This window comes from Hetaerina americana, unplaced genomic scaffold, assembly GCF_022747635.1.
Source record: "Hetaerina americana unplaced genomic scaffold, ioHetAmer1.1.p SCAF_3, whole genome shotgun sequence".
Lineage (NCBI taxonomy): Eukaryota > Metazoa > Arthropoda > Insecta > Odonata > Calopterygidae > Hetaerina > Hetaerina americana.
The window spans coordinates 22,397,180-22,419,372 of NW_027286874.1; the positions used below are offsets into that span (position 1 = coordinate 22,397,180).

Consider the following 22,193-nt stretch of genomic DNA (forward strand, 5'->3'; position numbering starts at 1 on the left):
GGATATTAGTGCTCAAAATCTGATTTGACCGCGACGAGGGCAGGAGATTTTATTTTTAGCGTTTTCATGTAAACAAGATTACGTTTGAATTATTTCCTCAACTAACCCTTTTTTCTTTTTGAGCCCTGCAAGCCAGGCAAGCATTTTAGTACCGCTAGGGTGTGTAGCAGGGTTCACACCATACTAATTTGACCCGAATATGACCCTAACGCGGTCGATCAATGTTATTCTCATCTCTTATCGCTGGTAGAAATAATGACATGGAAAATCTATCTGTTCTAAAGTTAATCTCTCTAATTTTATTAACATGATCTCTCCTACCGTAGTACGATAGGGGTAATAATACATCAAAATAACTGCTAAAATGACATCCTTCTAATTTATGCAAGAGATTCAATCTGCAATTCAACCTTGGCACTGTGAGTGGTTCCCAGCCTAGCTGCTCTAATATTTTGGATACGCAAATTAGTTTACCATGATAATATTTCACAAATGTAGCCCCTCTACGCTGCAAGCTATTCAAAACAACATACAATCCGCCCACACCAAAAAAATCGTAGACAGTGTTCTCCTAAACTATTTCTCTAGCACATTTCTCAATACATGTATATGTTTATGGGATATTTTTTCCACGGTCTTTTCCATGCATATCACCATAACAGTCGATGTTTTACATAAATTTGTCCATAACCACCTAAATCTGATATTTAAGGGCAGTCCTAGAAGTAGGGCAGCCGTAGAGAAAGTTTTTGTACTTCAAAAGGTCTATCATTCCTCGTGAGTTATTTCCAAAATACGCCGTCTGATGAGTGACTGAAGAAACGAAAATTATGTTTTATGATAATTTGACCCCAATATATTTAAGGTCTAGTTATTCAAGCGTGAAGTATGAAAAATACGAACATTATATATCCTTACACCATAACTTTGCACCTAGGGAACAACCCAAACGAATTTCAAAAGACCTAGTTAGTATGTGAGCATGAAAGAACCGTTTAAGTTATCATAAAAATAAAAGACTCGGTGGAAAAAATTACGAAGGCAACTAACCACTGGTTGATATTGAATTTCTTCAAGCTAAATGTGCCTTACTACATTCGGCAGGCAATGTCCTACATTCGGCAGGCATCGTTTTTCAGTACGCTTGTCAAAACTATGGTAATGTTATATGGGATTGTAAATTGAAAATTCGAACATTAAGTACCTAATTGGCCTACGAGTACCATAGTGCGAGGGAAATCACAAAAAGTATTAGAGTTTTTGGTACGTAAAACAGATTTTCTCTGAAGTAGAATTTCTAGAAGACATTTTCAATTTCTACTTATGAACTAATTTTTGCGACTTCCTATATATTTCCATATTTTCCGAAAGTATTATATCTTTGGGAACACAAAAGACTCAAATATACTAGCCGAGTACGTAGTACAACACAAATATCATCCTAGTACTTCACATCGTAGCAATTGGCATGACTGTTTCTTCTCATTAATTTAAGTAACGGTTTAAAATTTACGGAACGTCAAGTATATTTTAGAATATGGCGCAGCAAACCAATTTATTGCCAACAGCGATCGCTGTTACAATATGCTTGTGTGAAAGTTAGCGCTCGCTTGTCAGTCATTTAAAATCAGGACGGCTGTTTACATCATCTCCGTCTCACATGGTCGTTGCCTCTCGAATCGCAATTTTCCTTTGCAAGGATGGTCTTCCTCTCTCTCCCTCTCTCTCTCCGCCGCAATGTTCCGCTGACGTCCGCCCTCTCCGCCTGCCTCTCCTCCGATCTCCCTCACTTATTTCTCACCGCATCCCTCCGACTTCCTCCCCCCTTGGGGGCCTCTCCCTCCCCCCGCAGCACCGCCCCCACACCTCTCGAATGCCACATAATAGTAGAATCCCCCCCAACCCTCCTACCCGCCTCCGGAACGGTTCCCTCGGAAACCTCGGCTGAAACTCCCTCACTCCCACCTTCTCTCCGCCGCGGGAGCCACCATATCCCTCGTCACACACACACAAACACAACACAAAACCCTCATAAATAATATGGCAGCGGATCTGAGAAGTATGATTCCGGCGAGCCCTAATTCCGCTCCCCTTTTCCTCTCCCGCGTCCCCCATATCCCTATTGGCCTCTCCTCCATATTCCCATCCCTCCTCGCAATTTCCATTCCATTCTCCTCCGCACCCCACCCCCGTTTCCCCGTCTCACTCCCTATTCCTCTTTTATTCTTCCCCCTCCCCCGCTTCCCCCTCGCCCCCACCCTTCCTCGGCTTCTATTCTCGCAGTGCTTCACCCCGTCGTCTTCCCTCATTTCTTTGTCACTTCTATCGCTTCATAACTTTTCCCGAATATTCTCCCTTCCTTTGATCCCATGGCGTCATGATTCACATTTCCTAATACTTAAGCAGGAGGACCCCGCATGTACGAGAATAAACCCCCAGTCTTCTCTTATAAACTCTTTCTACCTCTCCTTTTTATTATTCCTTGTGCTGCCATTAATTTTCCTCTTTGTGGTTGTTTACATAAGCTCTTGATATGCTAAGACTTGTTTAAATTGGGGACAAGCCACGCTTTACCCTCTTGTCTTTTTGTGGTGTAATAATTTATGCCGAGTCCCCTCATTTGATTCCTTTTTGATATCATTCCATTGTATCCATTTACCATTTCAAATATCTCCTTTAATAAGAGCTACACTGTCAAAATATTTCAAATAGAATTGATAAACCATTAAACCTCTAAAGAGCGATTCTAAATTTGAAATATACGAAGGCATAACTTGAAACGTTGATGCAAAGGAGCAAATTTTCCGAGATTTGATTTTAAGAAATATGATATAAAACGAAGTTATAAGAAACAAATAATTATCTCGGTGAATTATTCGAATATCGGAGAGTCCATTGTGTCCACTGGCATCGCCATTGATTTTGTACAATGTTGGCGTTAATTTAAGTGTATTTGAAAAGATTTATCCTCTTTTTCCTGATGCTAGTGTCGAATGGCAAATGATCACAACCCAGATCCTACCGTTTCCAAACCTCAACGGAGCCGTGCGAAATGTGTGGCTATTTTTCCACCCTCGGCAATCCTTTCTCTAACTGTTCTTTCCCTGTGGCCTCTTCCCCAGGATAGATGGCCGGATGGGAGAAACGGTGTACACAACAAAAAGAATTACTTTTGGAACCGAAAGCAGCGAATGAGACTGGGGTAATTCATAGTGATCCCTTCGTAGTGGAGGGAGAAGAGTTGCATACAGCGCGTGTGGGAGGAGGGTGGTGTTGTTTTGGGGTAAAATGGGAAACTGGAAGGCGGCGACGGCAGGTGGAGAAGAGGTGGGGGATAGGAGGACTTGTTTGGTCGGAAGCTGGGGAGCGGTGGAGGAAGGGGAGAGGGGAGCGCGAGAAATTAGCGAGAGTCGACCCGCGCGAAATTTATCATCATTAGCCCGCACGGTCCGCCAGTTCTATTAATTGCGCAGGGTTTTCGTGGGATGAAGGGGAGGAGGTTGGAAGGTGTGGCGTGGGAGGGCAGGCTGAGGGGATGACTGAGAAGTAAAAATGAGGGCGGGAGACGGCTGGGTTGTCGAGGGCGGGGTTGCGTTAGTACTGTGAAGCGGAGCGGGAAGATAGAGAAACTATGGGGAAAGATATTGAAGAGGGACGTTTCAAGTTACTTGGAGTGCATTTGATTGCGACGATGAGAATCGTTCAATGGCTTCTGTCGAGTAACAGAGGGAAGCTAATAATGAAAGTTCGGTGCAAATCATGGCGGTTGGACACCAAACTCCATCTAAATGGTGACTACTCCTGTTACATTGATGCCGGAGACTATATATATGTGTATATACATACATATATTAATTTATTAATACTTACACATATACTTTCACATTTTTTGGCACCAAGGTACTCGCTTTTCATCGAAAAAAGGTAGATGGTTATAAGGTTGTCATTCATGCCAATTTATAAGGTTGCCATTCACGAGACATTTTTAGTTTTGAAATGCCTAAAAGGCACGAAAGTATTCATTCCTCTTCGTCAAAATATGTCACATAAACAAGTAAAAACAAAATTTATGTGCTTTCACCACAAGTGAGATGGATATTAGGGTATACTTTGGTCACATTCCTTGGATTTCCTTTGAATTCGAGTAATCTTTGTGATAAGGTTTCTGATACTTCGATGACTGAAGTCAAATTGTACCATTAGCTTATCTCAGGAATTTCTTTACTTTTGCAGCATTTAACCATGCCAAGACAAGATTCTGAATCTTGAACCTAATCTTAGCTTATAATTTAATTTTTCCTCAATATTGGCTTTGACGTGAATAATTCATGAGCACAAATAAACCAAGCTTATAAATATTGAGCTCCAGCATTCAGGAATGGAAAAATTGAAAATTAACAAATGCTTGGAAAGATCAATCAGTATCATGATCATAGAATACCGGTCATATCTAGTGATAGTAATTTATTCCCTTGGCAAAATGGTGGAAATGTCAAATGTGAGTACAACGTAAAACAATGAAGCTTATAGCAGAATTGGCTACATTCACTTTTCATTTTTTATGCTTTGTATGCGTTTGAAACATCAATTCATTTCTCTTCACGCCAACAATTAGTTTTCCTTGCATGAAGCTTCTCGCACCACATTAACTTCAATGAGAAACCATGCAATATCTTGGTATTACACAGTGAAATTTCACCATCTGTAACGAAATTTCAACCTAGGATCGTATCACTAGAACGCACTCCAGTATGGCACCCTTCCAGAAAAAGCAAGAGTGCGTGTGAAATGTTAAGATTCTGCACAAGGGTGGAATCAATGTTACTTTTGAATATATGGGGAAGGATGTAAAATTTTTAATCAATACCTAGATTTGAGATGGCCTCATTGTAGGGGTTAAAATAAAATGCATTCATTATACTAAGTCGCAATATTAATGTGTATATTGGTGCATAATTATGTGATAAGTGCTATAAAGTGGTAGATTTACGCGGTTTCTTTTTTGGGAAGCTTACCTTTTTCCCTTTTGGCTCATCCGCGGATCGACTGTTCTTCGAGGATGACCCTTTGGAGAATAAGCTCTCTCTATCGCCAGGAATTGATCCTGGCAGAGTCGTTGCTCCTGAGGTTGCTTCCGAACTAAGTAATGGCATATTTCCCAACTCAGGAACCGCATAGTCGTATGAAGTGTCTGTAAAGAAAAAAAATAATGTTAAAACATTCCTACTTGTATCAGCACTTTGAAATAATGATCGACCAGAAGTGCCAGGCCGAATCTCTTCTAGCCAAATACAAATATTTCAGGAAGTAGAATGATAGCGCTCTTTGTAACCATAAACTGGAGGGGGTTATCTCCAAAACTGGCTGACCCTTAATAATTGGCTGGCATAGTACAAAATAGTTAACTCGCAAATGCTCCAAAACATGTTGTGCTATTTTGGGCTGCATTTTTGAGATATTTGGCTAGTTGGACGAATTTACTCCATTTGACACGCAATTTGGCAAATTTACTCTATCTGTACAAAATAAACCAATTATATCTGTGTTGGAAATAACGGTGGGATTGGGATGAAGGCGGTTTTAATTGCGCCTTGTGGTATCAGTTGCCCCAATCGCGGCCTGAGACCACTCAGGATAGGAGGAGGCGTAGCGAAGTGGGGAGGCGGCAGCGAGGGCAACAAAAGCAATGAGACTCGGGCTGTTAGCGTGGGCGCATCGAAGACCAAAAGTGAGGGCGACACTATTTGAGGAAGCGCCCAAATACGCTCCCGCTTTGTGGTAGGAAAGCGTAGATATTCCGCGATATCAAGAGCATTCGACTGGAGGCGGATGGAGCGAAGGGAGGAGAGGAGTCTTGCGGCAAAGAGTCTGGGAGGGGGAGGCTTGTCACTTGAAATGGGCGCGCGAGGATTTCAGTGATGGAGGGGTGCCGTCGCTCTTCCACGCGCTCGGGACGTCCGGCTAGCATCTGTTGTGCCTTGCTGGTGTTTTCGAGGGAAGGGAATTTGAAACGTGGAGTGGCCGGGGGGGGGGGGAGAGGGCTGCGGGGTTTAGGAGGTGATAGAGGAATAGCTCATGCAGTAGTGCGTCTGCCCTTTGATCTTCAACCCCCCCCCCCCGCCTCCCTCCATCCATGTTCCCTTCCTCCTTGCCTCCATTCTACCCGCAATTCCTCCCTTGCTCGGTGGGAGCAGAGGAGGAGAGAAGGGAGAGGAGTCGAGAGGGTAGGTAGTCACGGTAAATGGGGGCGACCGGAGTTGGTCCCGTCGGGTAATCCTCTTTGGCTCCGACAAGCCGATTATGTCGATGGAAAGGGATATTTCCCGCAAAAACATTTTCTACGATGATTTCATTGTGGCGGGTCTGCCGTCCCGTGGAGTAGAGGAGGGATGGGGAAAGGGTGGGTGGGAATGTGAGAAGCGGCGTAGGGTTGCAGGTGAGAGGAGAGCGGAAGGGAATATGGAAGCAAAATTTAGGTAAAATTTTCGGGCATTTGATAAACGTTTGAGGGCATAAACACCCATTTGCTTTTGATTGCCATAAAGCGATTGTCAACTAAACAGTCGTTTTTTGCTCATTTGTAAGAACCAACTTTGGTTTAGCGAAATCAACGAAGCTTTCCGCATTGACAGAGACTTCTTTCCCCCAGCATAATGATATTACTGCACCTTATTGCACCCAATTATTTCCACTTACTCTTTCTATAAAACATTTAGCTCAGTATGATCCCGAACTATTTGCATTTTACAGCTTGCGTTAAAGTCTCAGATTTTAATCAATTAAATATTGCTGTTTCATTTCATATTTTTTTAATTAATGCTGGAAAGCGAACTACACGCGCCGTTTAACATAGATGCGCAAAAGGTGTCAAGAAAATGACAACTTTGTAGATGATCGAATTAAATTCGTTATTTGATCATAAAATATAATATTCTTTTCAAACATAAAAATAACAATGAAACATGTTAGCAAAGAATAATTTATAGGGTGAATTGTGATATTAAAAAGCTTTGAAATATTGTTTTAAAAAAATTATACTGTCATACCAATTTGGCAACGCTATAATCATGATAGAACCTCAGCAATCAACATGAATGTGGCTTTACTGCTCAATGAACTTCGCCACTTAACAAAGGCTGCAAAAATCTCCATACATACCCTAAGAGACGGCACAGGTTTAAATCCCAGCGGTGTTGAATATTTTTCAGAGGTATCTCGATCCCTACTTGTGCTTTGTGGAGGGCAATTTGAGTGAGTACGCCGTCCGTCGGATGGGACGTAAAACTGCGGACCCCTTGGCACTTTTCGTTAAGAGTAGGCTAATGCCGACGCAGGGTTTCCCTCCCCCCTTCCTCCTTTCCCATCCATCCCTAATGGTGCAAGTGGCCTTAGCTGTCGGTCGCCTATACTACTACGTATGAGTGACTGAGCCGAGAGTACAAATGTCACCACCAGAATATTGATGGAAGAAAATCAGATAGCGTCGTACGAATCTGAATAGAAGTCTTTCTTAGGTCAAATTGAACTATCCATCGAGTGTGCATCGTATCATTGGTCTCAAAATTCCGCTCTCAGCAGAAAAAAATAAAACTTTAGAGGGATTTGACCTCATCAGAGGTCTGCCACGGGAGCCGCTGTCGATCCGGAGAGGAGAAGAAACCCATTAAAAAGAGCGATAACGCCCGCCCGGGTATCGCTCATCTTCCTCATTGCGCCACCAGCACCGCTTACCACGCGTCGGGGGAAGTTGGGAGTGGCTCGGTGGTCGCCATTAGCATTTTAAATAGGTGGCCTTATTGGAGGCTAGTGGAAGAGAATCCAGAAGATTGAAGTCATCTCACGGGTGGCTCCAGCATTCCAATATGCCAATTGGGCAACCAGGGATGATTAGCTAATGACCCGATAGGACGACGGTTTTTACATATAAATGGAAATATATAAATACAGGTATGTAGTTGATTTTCGCAAAAATTAAGGTTTAGTCATAGATTAATGAAAGATATTTTGTCGGATATTTTCTCCGAACATGGAACTTATCCCAATTGAAATCAAGAGTGCTACCATTTGTTCTTATATATCAACTGCATGTTCATCTTTTGATATTTTAAATAATATCCTTATTATTATGAGTCGGTATTCTCAATATCTCCCTCTTATAGTGTTTGCAGTCCTTAGTGAATATGAAAAATGGTAAATTATAAAAAGCAATTAGGTATTACTGTTCTTTCAATCTTCTTCATCAGTAGGAAATGAAATATTCCCCTTTCACCAATAACTTATAGCATTGAGAAAACCAGTGACTCAACATTTCTAGGAATTAGCTTAAAATATGAATTTCAATGATACATTTGAGTGCACTGCAGCGTGATGTAGCACTGTTTTTTAGCAAAACTGCATGGTATTTTTGATCCATATATTTTTCCCAAAACCCAAGACACATGACTCATATGGGATAAGTTTGTCATTCTTCGCTATATGAGCATTTGAAACGAATTAAAAATAGTTTAACCCCAATTTGATCAACAGCGATTAAGTTAAGTTAAAATTTCTCACCAGACAAAGGAGCTGAGCACTTGTTCAGCATGTCTTTCATTTCCATGACGACGGTGCTATAGCTGTAGTAAGGGGCGTACTTGAGGGCTTGATACGGCTCCTGGTAGTCGTCCAATTTGTCCATGAGGTCCACCACGACGCCGCCCATGGTACCTCTAGTCAGCGTTGGCGTGCTCGAGGTGGCGGTGGTAAGGGCACTCCCCCTCGGCTGGTTGTAGTTATCGTCCATTAAGACAAAGTCCTTGAAACCATAGGGGCCCGACTGTGCCGCAGCGGCGGCGGCGGCCGCGGCTGCCGCGCACACCGACGCCGAGGACGAGGATGCCAGCGACCCACCCTTCTCTAACCCCGGTATTTGGTGGTGGAGCGGCATGGGATAGCCGGACCCCGTAGGCAGCGGGGGAGGGAGGGCCGCTGGAGGCGGCGGAGGGGTCTCTGACGAAGGGGGTGGCGGGGGCTTGGAGGCCAGCGGGCTAGCGAAGCACTTCCTCTGCCTGTGCCTTGATACGATTAGGAAGATAGCGACGGCCAGCAGCAAGATGACGGCTGTTAGGACACCGATGATGACTGCCATGTACGTCTGGTCCTCTTGTCGTGCCGTGGAAACTGCGGGAACAAAAAAGAACCGGACGAGATAAGACAGCTAATATGAGGCGGATGGGCAAGATTTCGTGTGTACGCGATGGGAGGCTGAGATTAGAGAAGCAAGATTGCCGGACGAGATAAATTTGCCAAGTCCACTAAGGTTGATGACTCACGTCAAAATGCCTTTCCTTTTACAAGAAGATGGCCATAACAGCCGGTAGTGGTATTAAAATTAGCGCGCAAAAACATGCGAAGTAAATCGTCGAATAAAAATTCGAAATTTTAAGTAGAGGTAAAAGCATTAAATATGGCAACGATATGGTTTTCTCAACTACGCGATGCTATCTTTCCAACTGCCAACATTCCAACAAAGGAGGAAACGTTTCCATTCTGGAGCTACCTACAATACAGATGTCTATCTTCACGCCAGTTACGTTCCGATTCCAAGGTTTGGTCTTATCACCCGTCATTATTAACCCGAAATAATTATTGAGCGGAAAAGGTACGCACTTTTTGGTGTTGATAAAATATTTCCACATAAAATATTACATTTTTGAGACACTTGCAGATATAACACCAGTGTAAACGCCACGCAATTCATATTACCATCCGATTATCCGCATATCCTTATCATTTACGAATCTCAAGTCTTGGTAACTGTATGAAAAGAAATGAAATATTTTACTGATACTTTTTGATCTGGCTTATGATTATAAAAATCTGAAATACTTTTCGATATATAAGCCATTAACCAAAATATATTCATTCCCAATACTTCAGGGTAAGATCGAAATGCTAGCTAGATTTTGGGCTGGACCTAAATTAAATTTGTTGTAAAATGGTTCTTAGATAATTACAGACATAGTTCATAATTTTTCTCACCAAAGGTTCAACAGTTGTTTATCATTTGTAGTGCTTGAATATTTCCAAGATATGATTAGCTTTCCAGCAGGTCCATTTGAATTTTTGTGTTGGAATAATTAAGTACATTAAAGTCGTTTACATTCAATGAGGGGTGTGTTGGGTTCATTTTTAATTCGTTTGTGACTCAGAGTTTTCAATTTCAACTGCAAATTTTCATTAATAAAAGAATATTTCTTTGGAAATTATAGCAGGATTATCTTATTTTATTATTAATTTGAAATACTATTATAAAGTGCATTTTCCCTCCATTTTCTTAAAAATGTAATACATTTACAAATGATAATATGATAAAATGTTTTATATCAGTGATATCATCGAAAATACTTAACATTTCCTGGATTTTAGTACTTAAAAATCTATCCTTTCATTTGGTTTGGCTTGAATAATGAGGGTAGACTTGGAATTTCATCTGTTTCTTTGAACTATCATACGTTCTCTTACGGTCACCCCATTATTGTATTTTAATCTAATCGATTCATATACCACTTCACATCATTTACTCCCCTAGCGTCTCAAATTTATTCTTTCTCCATAAGTATCCCGTCGTGAATTCAGTTACTCAACTTGGATGTGCACGACGACTGGAGGCGTGGGGACAAAAGGCAGTGCTGTAGATATTTTGACTTTGAATAGCCGTGTGCCTAGGTAAACGCCCACGACCGCAAACATAGGCGAACATCGACCGTACATTGAGCTCCTTTTTTTAAGTCAACCTCTTTCTCTTGTTTGATTTAAAATGACCGGGAATGAGGTCTGCGCTGGAAGCTTCTGGTCCTCACGTCTACCCTCCCCCGCCCATATATTCCGGCCCGCCCGCCCATGAGCGTTCTTCTTTTATTTCATTTTTTGGCGTGCCACAACTGCCCTCTCTCTTTCCCGATAAAAGCACTTTACCCGTGCCCTCTCTCCCTTCTCTTTACCGTCCTCCCCCGCGCGCAGCACTTTCAACCCACTCTACCCCCTCCCCTCTCCCCCGCTAGGAGTGGGGAGGAAAATATCCCTTTTCCAGCCTCGCGAGATCGTTTTGATAATGCTCCCATAATTGAATTCCTCGTTTACCCACACCAATCTACGGAACCGTGCCGGGGCATGCCCTCCCCCTCTCGCTCCTCGCACCCTCCCCCTAACCCGTCCCCTCCACTTCTCGCGTCCGAAGCGCCCTGCGCACGGGGCTGTGGGGGGAGATGGGCGCTCCCTCCCCTCTCCCGACTTACTTCCGCTCCCCGATAACTCGCACACCCTCGTGTCCGCACCCCTCTCTCAGCATCATCTCCCTCTCGCGCTCCTCCACCTTTCCCCTACGTCCCCCCCCCGGTTTACTCCCTCCCCTCCCCTTTGTCGCAGCTATTTTCCCTCTGCACGCTCGCGTCATTTTTTCCCTCCGTAGCCGTCTCCCGCTCCCTACCGCTCCCCCTCCCGACTACTATCTCGCCCCAAAGTGGCCCCCGCTTTGCATCCTCCACCTGTATCCCGCCCCTGTTTTCCCTAATCCCGCTTCCTCCCGACCCCACGCTCCCCCTCGCCCGCCCCTCGCACCCTTGGGAGCACGCCGCTGCTCTCAAAACTCGCATGCCGCACCCCTTCTCCCCCACCCTCCTTATCTTTCACCTAGGTCCTCCTTCCTCCTCTCGCGTGGAAAGGTACGGATGACATTCCCGGTAAATATTTCTCCTTCACAATTTCATAAATGCGATGGAATCTTTGGCATCCGTCCCGCTTTTCCGTTGGAGAGCATCGCTCGTTCTGGGGAGAATTTGTTTCGATTTAGAGTGAACGTTTGTTGTTTGACTTGGAAGTGATGTCCGACAGGCCTCACAACACAAATCTATGGCAATAAAACGTGCGAAACGGCACGTGGAAGTAGTTAGAGAAGAGGTTAAATTACTATTCCAATGGTTTTAAAGATGGCTCTCTGCACCTATCGGGAGAAGTAACGCACAGGTTCCGAGGAAATTGTAGGCACGGTATCTATGTCGATGGCAAGTTTCATGGCGGGAGAGAGCGGGGAAAAGGAAGCGGTAAAGGCCGGAGTGAGATATTTAGAGCGAGAGAGATGATGGGAGTCATAACAAGTGAAGTTTACTGCCGCTTTCTTTCCTTACGCCACTACTTTAGAGCGCACTCTTTGGAGCTGGCGTAGAATTCTGAAGGGAGAAATAGTAGAGGTATTGAAAAAGTGGGAGGGAAGGGGGAAAGGAGAGGGGTAGCTACGTGGATGAAAGGGTGAAGCGGGTGGGCGGGGGATCGATATTTACGTGATACCGCCGCGTGTCGCACAAGGGTGGCAGGGAATATGGCAGCCGTGTCAGGTGGGTCGACCGGCACTTAAAGGGCGGCGCTTAGACCACCTGGGGATCCACGGGTCTACCTTTCTGGGGCTTGGATCGGAACTCGATTGCCCAGAGAGAGGGAGGCAGGAAAGCGGGACGGGGGAGTATGGGAAGGACGAGGAGGAAGGAGGTATCGGGATGTGTTCGGTTTTGAAGCACGCGCTTTTCCCCGAACCCTTTCCAGCAGAGCACTGAGAACAAAGCGGGCGGGGTAGGAATTCCTTCCCTCCACACAAGCCCGGCGAAGAATATATGTGATTTGGAAGGAGAAGGCGGCGGATCGGGAGTAATATTCGAGGCGAGAGGTTTAAAAATGGAGGAGGGTGCGTGGAATGGAACGCGGGACTCGTACGGAAGAGTATGCAGTGGGATCGAGATAATGCTGTGAGTTTCGTACAACTAATAAAATGGTGAGCACCATGGATGCACATCGGTGTGGCTTGTCGAGGGGAGGGAAGTGCAGGTGGGGAGGGTGTGAGGTGGGGAGACGCGGGAGTAAGAAAGAGGTTGTAAAAAGCTGCGGACCGGGGTTATGTCCCGCTGAGTCTCGCAGGGCGTGTATGCGGGAGCACATTTCGCCCGTTTCTCCATCTCAGTTTTTTTTACGAGTCCCGGAGTTATTTCCCAGCCGACTCCCACTTCGGAGGAGGTCGAGAAACTACCGAATGGCGGCAGGGTAAGGAGCAGTAAACACGGGGTTGTGTGCGAGGGGTAATTGCAGCGCCTACTTGTGGCATAATAGGAGGAAGAGAAAAAAATTCTCTATTATTGCGTTTTGAGCGATGGCAGTATTGATTTTTGAACAAATAATTCCTTCCACTTCCGATTTGACTGAGGGTGACTGAGGGCAGATGTACATTCTTACCTGGAAGTTCTTCTTGGGCGTGATTTGACTCCTTCTCCACATAGACGTCACTCTGTACAGGGGTGTCCGGTTCGGGCAGAGACTCCACGGAGAAGTTTCCATGGGCGACGTCTAGGGAAGAAATATTCTTTATTAAAGACACTTGTAATAAACAATCAAACGTGTAAATTTACATAAAATCCACATATGAAATTCAATATCGGTGCTGCAAGAAAGTAATTTCTAGAAATGTATTTACTGGCTCCTTTCGAAAATCACGTACTCATCCAAGTCCAGCGTCAGTGAATCTCTATATTATTGATGAAATGTGAAAGCAACGACGGTCTCGGAACCATGAATAATTGTAATTTCTTGAAATACCTCTTAAGGTTCTTGCTTTTAGTTCGAGAAGGAAAATTTCTAGCGCAGAAATATATATCGTTAGTTTCAGTTATTTATATAAATATCTAATAAAGAAAATGAAAGGCAAATAATTATTGTGAGAAAATAGGCTCATCACAAGCTAGAACAAATGAAGCCTATGTTCAGCAATCCAGTGTGCCATAATTAAATGTATTCAATTTTATTTAGGAAATTTACCTAATATTTATAAGAATATGCATACTGTGCACAAAACCTTTACTTCGTAATGTAGTGCCCAAAATAATAGATAAGGTTTCAGCAATGGTGCCTGGCTTCTAGCTATGCTAAGGTTTAAAATAGGGAATGGGATCTGCTTTATTATACACAATTTAACTATACACTATAGTGAAAATTTAAAGACTAAAAAACTATATTTCATCCAGAGATGCCTACTTTGGTGTGGTTATAATACCATATCGAAAAATAAACTGCGTATCAACAATGATAAAGGAATGCTAGAAGAGTTATAGGAGACGTTATTAATTATAGCTATATATATTCTTTATAGCTACAGCTATTACTTTTATCTTCCTTTAGAGCTATAAGGGCAACAAAAGGTTGGAGCCCGTAGGTGACTTCTCTTTCGTTCATGGAATACAGGAAAGGAAAGTGGAGGTGGGTTTGGAAGGTAGCGAAAGGAGTCGCTGACGAGGTTATGTGTTGAATAGAAGAGGAGGGACGGGGCACCGGAGGGTAATAGGTAGATGGTGGGTTGAGGCTGACAGGAATTACGGCACGAGGGGAGAGTGGGAAGGGTTTGGAAACCTGTGGGGAAGGAGAGATAGGGAAGAAGGGCGAAGAGGTTTCGTGGGAAATAGAAGAGTTGAAGCGTTAGTCTTTGAAAGAATGCGGGAAAAGGTACTGGAATAGAGGGATAGAGGGTGGTGGAAGAGAAGGGGAAGTCAATGGTGAAGCCCTGATGGGGCTTGGGTGAACGGATAGAATAGGTTGGAAAAAATAGGGTGAAAAATATTGACGCGGGTAAGAGGACTAGACGCAAGAAGGAGTTTCGATTGTCTGGGGGAAGAAAAGAGGGTGGAGGATTTTTGAGGCCTGAGGGAGGTGTAGGTTGGGAAGGTTAGGCGAAAAAGAAGTCGGGGGTAAGGGGGGAGGTCGTCGGGACGCCGCCTGCAAATCGATCCCAAGGCGCCACCAGAGGGCAACGGTTCACCCTCTCCCCTCCCACAGGACGTGGGTAGGTCAACGAGTTGCCCCGAAGGAAAGGGGGCGGAATGTTAGATGAAAGACGCCCGTATGTATACATGCAAGAGCAATACCTGTTTGCAGAGCGTCAACTGGGTGAGAGATAGAGAGCGGGAGAGAAAATACATAATATCAAGAGAGAGGGGGGAGTAGTGTAGGAGAGGTGTGGGAGGGGGCGAAGCGTGGGTGTGCAGACGGGAAAAGGGGCAAACTCAAACACTGCAGTCCCCCGCACCTACTGCGCCCATCAACCACCCCCATCCTCCCACTTCCTTCCTAGTTTCGGACGAGGAGAAAAGCCGCTGCACCCGTCCCTCTCACCAAACATGGGGAGAGGGGAAGGTTCGGTTGCCTTAGGGCTCTGATGGGAGTTGGACTCGAGGGCATCCGGGGGGGGATGGAGATATTGAGTGCTGCGCGCACGGACGTCACCCCGAGGTGTCGGAGTGCGGTACTCCCCAAATTGACGTCGGATGGGCGAAAAAAGCAGAGGGCGCCGGGGTCGTTTTAGACTCAGGACACAAATAAGAGCGAAACAGTTTCCCCCGCGCGAGCTAAGTGTTTTTTATTCACTCCTTTTTGCGAAGTTGTTTCTCTTAGGACTAAAAAATTACTGTTTTAGTTCAGATCCAAATTCCCTGTTCGTTGTACCATGATGGTTATTCTCGCCGTCACTTCCTCAAGCATTGGTCAGAAATTAAATATATGCTCTTATTTTTACAGGGTGGTCGCCTGATCATAGGTTGTAAGATCAGCAATTTAATTCTTAATTTTTTTCGATTAAAAAAAGTTAAATTAAAGAAAAGATTTTTGTTTGCACCCACGGTAATTGTCTTCATCAAAATACGAAAAACAGCAAAAGAAATGCAATTTTTAAGATTAATTGTAATTATTTTTAATTTTTATTTTTATCAAAATATATTCTACTAAAAACAGCTGTTCCGAAAATCCAATCGGTGTTTCTAAGGCCCATATTATAATTATGGATAAAGTCGAGAAATGTTATTTGCAATACCACCGCATAAACATTTTGGGTTCAGAAATTGTTTTTCTAGGGACGCTAGAACTGAAAAGTTTCATTATCTCGAGCCTTGGTAAATCTATTGAACTTTATGACTACAATAATTTAAAGGTAATATTTCCTACAATTTATCTACTCTTCAAGGGATAATTCAAATGTATTATCGCTAATCGAAGGAATGAATGCCGACTATACATTGGTATTAGAGGTAAATTGGTCCAACTGCAAAATGGACAACTGATATACACGTAACTTCCAAAAATCGCAGGGAAGGTATTCAATACAAGCTCAATGTAAGAGGATTTATTATTTTCAGCATACCTACAGTATGCACCCTTCTATTCCCACGAGAGAAAAATTCCTAGCACAATTTCGTGCCTGAATGAATATGAGCCTTCGAAGAAGGGGGATGACCACGTTGATAACATTTTAGATATTTGTCAACAGGCAGTGAAAGTATCTAAGTTGTTAAGTAAACATACCACAATCTTTTTAGTAATTTTTCGATTCTCGAAGCTAAGATATCAATTCAAGAGTAAATTTAGCTCAGAAAGTGTTTCCGTAGCCCTTTAACCGGGCGAGCAAATACTCAAGCTCACTCGGATTACGATGAAAGGAGACGAAACGAGTGCAAATATTTAAAAATCTCGGGGAGAGGCATTTAACGCGCGCGCGGAGGAAGAGGAAGAAAAAAAAATAAAGCGGAGTGGGGGGAGGTGAAACGTGGGTATGGAGGGGGATCGCGCGGGGTGGAAAGCGAGAGGGACTCCTCCCTCCGTCGCCGTGCACGCGTCATCAAAATACCTCGCCTTAAACGAGAATGGAGGGGGGGAGGAGGGTAAAGTTTACGCCGTAGTGGGGGAGGCAAGAACATGAGGAGGCCATGAGGGAGAGTGGGGGAAATGCGGTGGGGGGAGGGAAAGTCTTAGGGGAAATGAGGGAAGGGATTTAGAGTTGTGGGCCACGCAACGGCAAGAGGGTTGAAACTGGAAGTAAGGGGCGACGCATACGGTGTGCCGTTAAGGTTGGGCGGTCGACGGGAGTTTGAGGAGGGGGGTGGGCGGGATGGTGTGGGAGGAATGAACGGGAGGACCGGGGGAAGGGTTGCGAGGGAATTTCACCTGGAGGGCAGCTTCCCCAAAGGGGGCGCGCCGGGGATCCCTGATGCCGCATTGGAAAATTGTGCCGCCGAGGTAAAGTATGCAGGAGGAAGGGTGGCTGTGCTTGAGGATAGCGAGAGAAGGGCGGGGTGAAGCATAGCAGGGCCAAAGAGCCCCGGAAAGGTTGTTCTATTGTATGCACGCTTAGGAAATGGTTTGGTGTCCTGAGACGGGAAGGAGAAGAAAGGCAGGAGACGAGTTGGCTACGATGACTAGATCGCTAAAATAGGAAATGCAAAAAAAATAGTATGACACAGAATTATGAACGTAAGGTTAAAATATGACAAGAAAATTGGGTGGGGATGATGATATGAAAGAATAGACGAATTGTAGAAAAAGACTAGAGAGAAAATTAATCTGCCAAATGAAGAAATAACCGTGTTGATGAAAAATAATGGTGAAGAACCATAAGGCTAATTTTTCTGTAAAATAACTTTTGCGCTTCTCTGTATATTTAGGAGATATTATATAAATAAAAATTCATTCATCGGTCTCTCATTGAAAATGCAAATAAACAATATAATTTTAAAATTTTAAAAATTAATGGACAAAAACATTAATTGAAAATACATAAATAAGAATGGGGAAGAAAACTCCAATGGCCGTAAAAGCGGCCATTGGAGTTATCTTCCCCATTCTTATTTAATTGAGAGGCCGTAGAGCTCATTATTTCTTACTGTAAATACATATTTATCGTTATTTTTTCCGCGTGATGAGGTTGCATGTCCATGTGGTAATGAAATTTCGCCTTCCTACTTTTCTAATCGCAATGTTTTTGATAAATGTCTAGCTGCATCCTAAGGTGCCATTTATTTGTCGATGATAGTACATGGAATTTGCATGCAAGTAGATTGAAAGGATTTTTGCAAGAATGTATACGCCACTGTGGGCATGTATGCGTTTATTTTGCATTTGGTTGTGTTCCTTTTTACGGGTGGTGACCTAACACTCCCCGCCACACGCCCTTGCGGCGGCTTGCGGGGTATTATGTAGATGTAGATGAGAACAAAAATCATTGCAAGGATGGTGAGTGGCTATGGTAATGTTTTTTTCAAGGCCTGACTTTGTAAATTTCACAACGTTTTATATGAAAAATAATATTTCCTAGCGCTAGGTGGGGTTATGGATATTGGCATCTCACGACTGTGAGTAGTGACAACTAGCATCGAACACCTGACGTACAACTTCTCTCAGGGGTGGAGGGCTAAGTTCTCAATTGGATATCCTGAGGTTGTGGGGTCGAATCTCGGAGAAGTGGGTTTTCATCTTAATATGTAGGTATTTGTGATTATTATTGTTTTATTTTACGTTTATAATCCTATTTAAAATATTTTGAATAGATGATTTATTTAAACTTAAATTAAAAACGCTATTGAGAATATTGCTTTTGGATTTTTCATTAGTCTTTATACTAATATTAATTTTAGTCACTATACGGCTCTTCCCTAGCATTGTCTAGGATGCTCTAAAAATGCTATATGCAACCCGGATTCTTGGAGTGATTATTAGAGCAAATAGCCGTAAGATATAGATGGTAAAATGAAATTTCTAATCAGTGGATGAAGATGTAAACCTGTCTTAGAAAAAGTGGAGTAGTTACATTTAGGGATTAGTTGCGTCATTGCGAATTTGTAACTCTAAAAGATTTTACGAAAAACGACGTGCGAAAATTAGCCTTTCAACTGGATAATCTTTATCTATGAAGCGAGTGATGGCGAAGGATTTATTTGTAAATAATAACCTGGACGTTTCAATTTTTATAAGAATACTCGTAAAATACTTTAAATAATATATATATATATATATATATATATATATATATATATATATATATAAAGTTGATATTAGAAGTATTTTTAATAATTAGTTAAATTTATAATTGTTTAGCATGAGGAAATTTATTTATGCATTGACGTTGTAGTATGCTATTACTACAGTAGCAGCTACTACTAAGGTACTAAAAAGTGAAATTAATAAACCACATTTCTATGTATCTCTATCTAGTTTTGCTAGGTGTTTTCATCCTTTCTTCAAATATTCTCAAATATGCTTTTCTCCCGTTTTTCCTCTATTCCAGCATTCCCTGCTCTTTTTATTGGTTGTTCGATGAATTCATCAAAAATATTTTACAAGCACCTATATATGCGCATTTAAGATTCGTTTTCGATGCAACGAATTTTTAACAAAATTATTTATTATACATTTGTTGTTGTTGAAGAGATATTTTCTAACATAGGTGAGTAAAAAATTGTTAAATATAGAAAAATCTGGTCCAATGCGTTTGAGGTTGTAGTCAAACTTCCAGTTATTTTAGGTAGAGTTGTGCAAAAAATGTGGACTTCTCAGTATAACTATGTCTGAAGGGAGGTTTAAATATAAAAGAGATAAAACGAGTTTAATTTAGTATTTCCAAACGTGATTTTTATTTCGTAAGCTGAAGTAATTCCATCAACTCTTGACAGTGATGGCAAGAAAATTATGTCACTATCAGATTACATTATGTATGAAAATATAATTTCACCTAACTGAATTTTTGGGAGTTTATTCTTTACTCATATCCACGAAGGGACTTCCCTCAATTTTTACGGACAGATTCGTTAAATGCATTGGTAGTGCTTCAAAATATTGCCACTAAAAATAGCTTTCGTGCACTCAACAGGGTGAAAAAATGACGTGGTTTAATTAACTGTGACTAACCAATAAATTTTCGGGATCCGTGCAGATTCTCCCTCTAATTTCCCTAGGTGAACTATCCACTAGGTAACTGTTTCATTATAACGCTTTTCCATTAAGAATTTGTTTTTTCCTCGAAAAACATTTCCTAGGATCCATTTCCTTTCCATCCCCTCGTTCTTGACCCAACTCCAGACCACTCCCTTTTTCTCTTGCCGGTCCGTTCTCTATCCTATTCAGGGCTCATTCTCCCTCTGAATAGCGGAAGAACAAACTCAAAAATATGCAAGGGATGAGGAAATTTAAAAAAAACAAGACGGGCGTGAGTATGGTTTGAGGTGGGTGGGCTTGAAATCCGTAAAGGAGTGTTTTAGTAGGGGAAACCGGTAGGTGGAGGGAAAGGGATGAAATACGTGGGTGGAGAGAGGTCATGAGGGAAAGAATGCGGGAAGAGGAGGGATGATGACTGCTCGACCTGAGCGTAGTAAGAGGGTTTGCGGGGATGACGAGGGAGAGAACTGAAGGCGGGCTGGGAACGGAGGAAAGGAAGTTAGAGTGAGCGAGAGAAAAGATGAATATTTTCCTGCAAAGCGAAATGATGAAATCGCCCGAGTTTTTCTCCCTGGCAGAGGGTGGGAGGGGTCGAGGAGAAGGGGTTTTGTGTCGGCGTAGGGTGTGGCATGGGAAAGAAAGAGTAGTAGGGGTAGAGAGTGTTATGAGAGAGAAGGAGAGTTCAAAAAACTAAGTAGAGACAAAAGAAACGCTTTGTTCGTCGCTTCGAGTGGCGAAGGAAACGAAAGAGGTTTTTGGGTAGAGGAGGCAGGGGATAAAGATGGAGTTTTTGGGGAGTGGGTAATTCTTTTTGTTTTTGGAGTTCACCGAATTGTTGAAAGGAAAAGAGAAAATTCTTTCTCTCCCAAAAGCTTTTCCATGGGTGCGTTATTGCGTGTTAAGATTACTTTTATCAGTATTTACATTCACGGCAAACTGCACTGTTTACTTTAAATGGTGTCTATTTCCAATGAATTATAGACCCGGATGTATCGACCGTAGTGGTCGGCAAAATTCCTGATAAATTCATCAGGAGTACCCTTGTTCGAGGTAAATCTTGGATCTAATATGGTAATAGTTTCCGCTTGATTTACAGATTATGGGACGGGGAGCCGGGTGGAAAGTGGTTTGTTGGGAGAAACAAATACCTATGCGAGAAGCATCGGGCTGGTTTTAATGGTACCAGTGTCAATTGGTTTACGCCGCTACATGTATTTCAGCCAAAATCATTTTGCATCTCGTCTCATGCTCATATGTATGCACGATCACGTATGGGATGTTTGCAAACTCAAAAATGTCCGTCGTATAAAGGGTATTCTTTTCGTTGCTAGTGGTAGTCCCTTCTGAGTCCACCGAAAGGGAATATATTTCTGGTTGCGCCGCAATATCTGCCGTTGTTTTGCTTTTGCGGGCTTAATGGAGAGAATGCTAAAAGCATTTCACATTGAGTTTCGTTGCCGAAGAAGTGGGTTTTCATTTACAAAATTTACTTCTGCCAGGTATGAAGGCAATTGTACGAGTTTTTAATAAGTGGTAAAAATTTACTTCCTCTCACTTAGCAGGACCTGATGATTCAGAATAATACAAGTGACTTAATAATTGTAACTGAAGCGATGGCCGTTTGAAATTCTCTTTTTTGATATCTTATGAGAACTTATGTCTTCTGCCTATGATATGACAGTATCATTCCTCATTCTGCCACCAAAATGAGAGTTTTGTCCAAATGAAATCATGAATTTTATTTCAACTGAGAATTTGCTTAACTACAAGGTAATATATTTTTTGTGGGATTTTTGCAATGTAATTTGATTCAGAAACTTTATAAGATGACCGAAGACTTGACTCAGATGAAATATTATAACGAGTGGAATGGCTAATTTTTCGCTACAGACCAAATGTTTAGTACTATAAATACGTAAAATTTATGCTTATGGTATAGAATAAACCGTAATTATTTTTAACCTCATCCTTAGTATGCATTATTATACTTTGGGATTATTTGAACGAACGGACTATAAGGTCTAAAACTCACTCCAAAAGAAAGGCGTTTTTTAAGAAATGAATAGCATGCGTATAATACTTAGTATAAATGCAAAATACTCATTTCACTAATATCTCATTTCATCACGCATCAATTAAATTTAAATCTTTATGATATTGGTGTATTAAAGGGCTATTCATAAAAGTGCGGGTATTAGAATTAACAAATGCTTATTTAATGAGAAAAAAATTGAATTATGAGCTAGTTGGGTTTTAGAGTCTTCTTTCCTTTCATGCAAAACCCTTTCGTGTTATCTTGACTATTGCTATTCATAAATCTGATTATCTTTCTCCGATTAACTCCATTTTTCTCAGATTTATAGTTTGACTCATGATTTATGCAGTACAAGGATGAATAATTATGGCCCGTCACGTTAAAAATTTGA

General features: G+C 42.4%; 1 protein-coding gene across 1 annotated transcript in view; it reads right to left on the bottom strand.

Annotated features, from left to right (window-relative positions):
* The window catches only part of LOC139690729 (discoidin domain-containing receptor 2-like), a 335,984-nt gene that overhangs the window by 27,340 nt on the left and 286,451 nt on the right, over positions 1-22,193 (bottom strand). Inside the window, exons 9-12 of the mRNA XM_071588251.1 lie at positions 13,258-13,368; positions 8,966-9,159; positions 8,554-8,794; positions 5,016-5,191 (exon numbers count right to left, since the gene is read on the bottom strand). Of these exons, the coding sequence (XP_071444352.1) occupies positions 5,016-5,191; positions 8,554-8,794; positions 8,966-9,159; positions 13,258-13,368 (722 nt within the window). The remainder of the gene's footprint in view (positions 1-5,015; positions 5,192-8,553; positions 8,795-8,965; positions 9,160-13,257; positions 13,369-22,193) is intronic.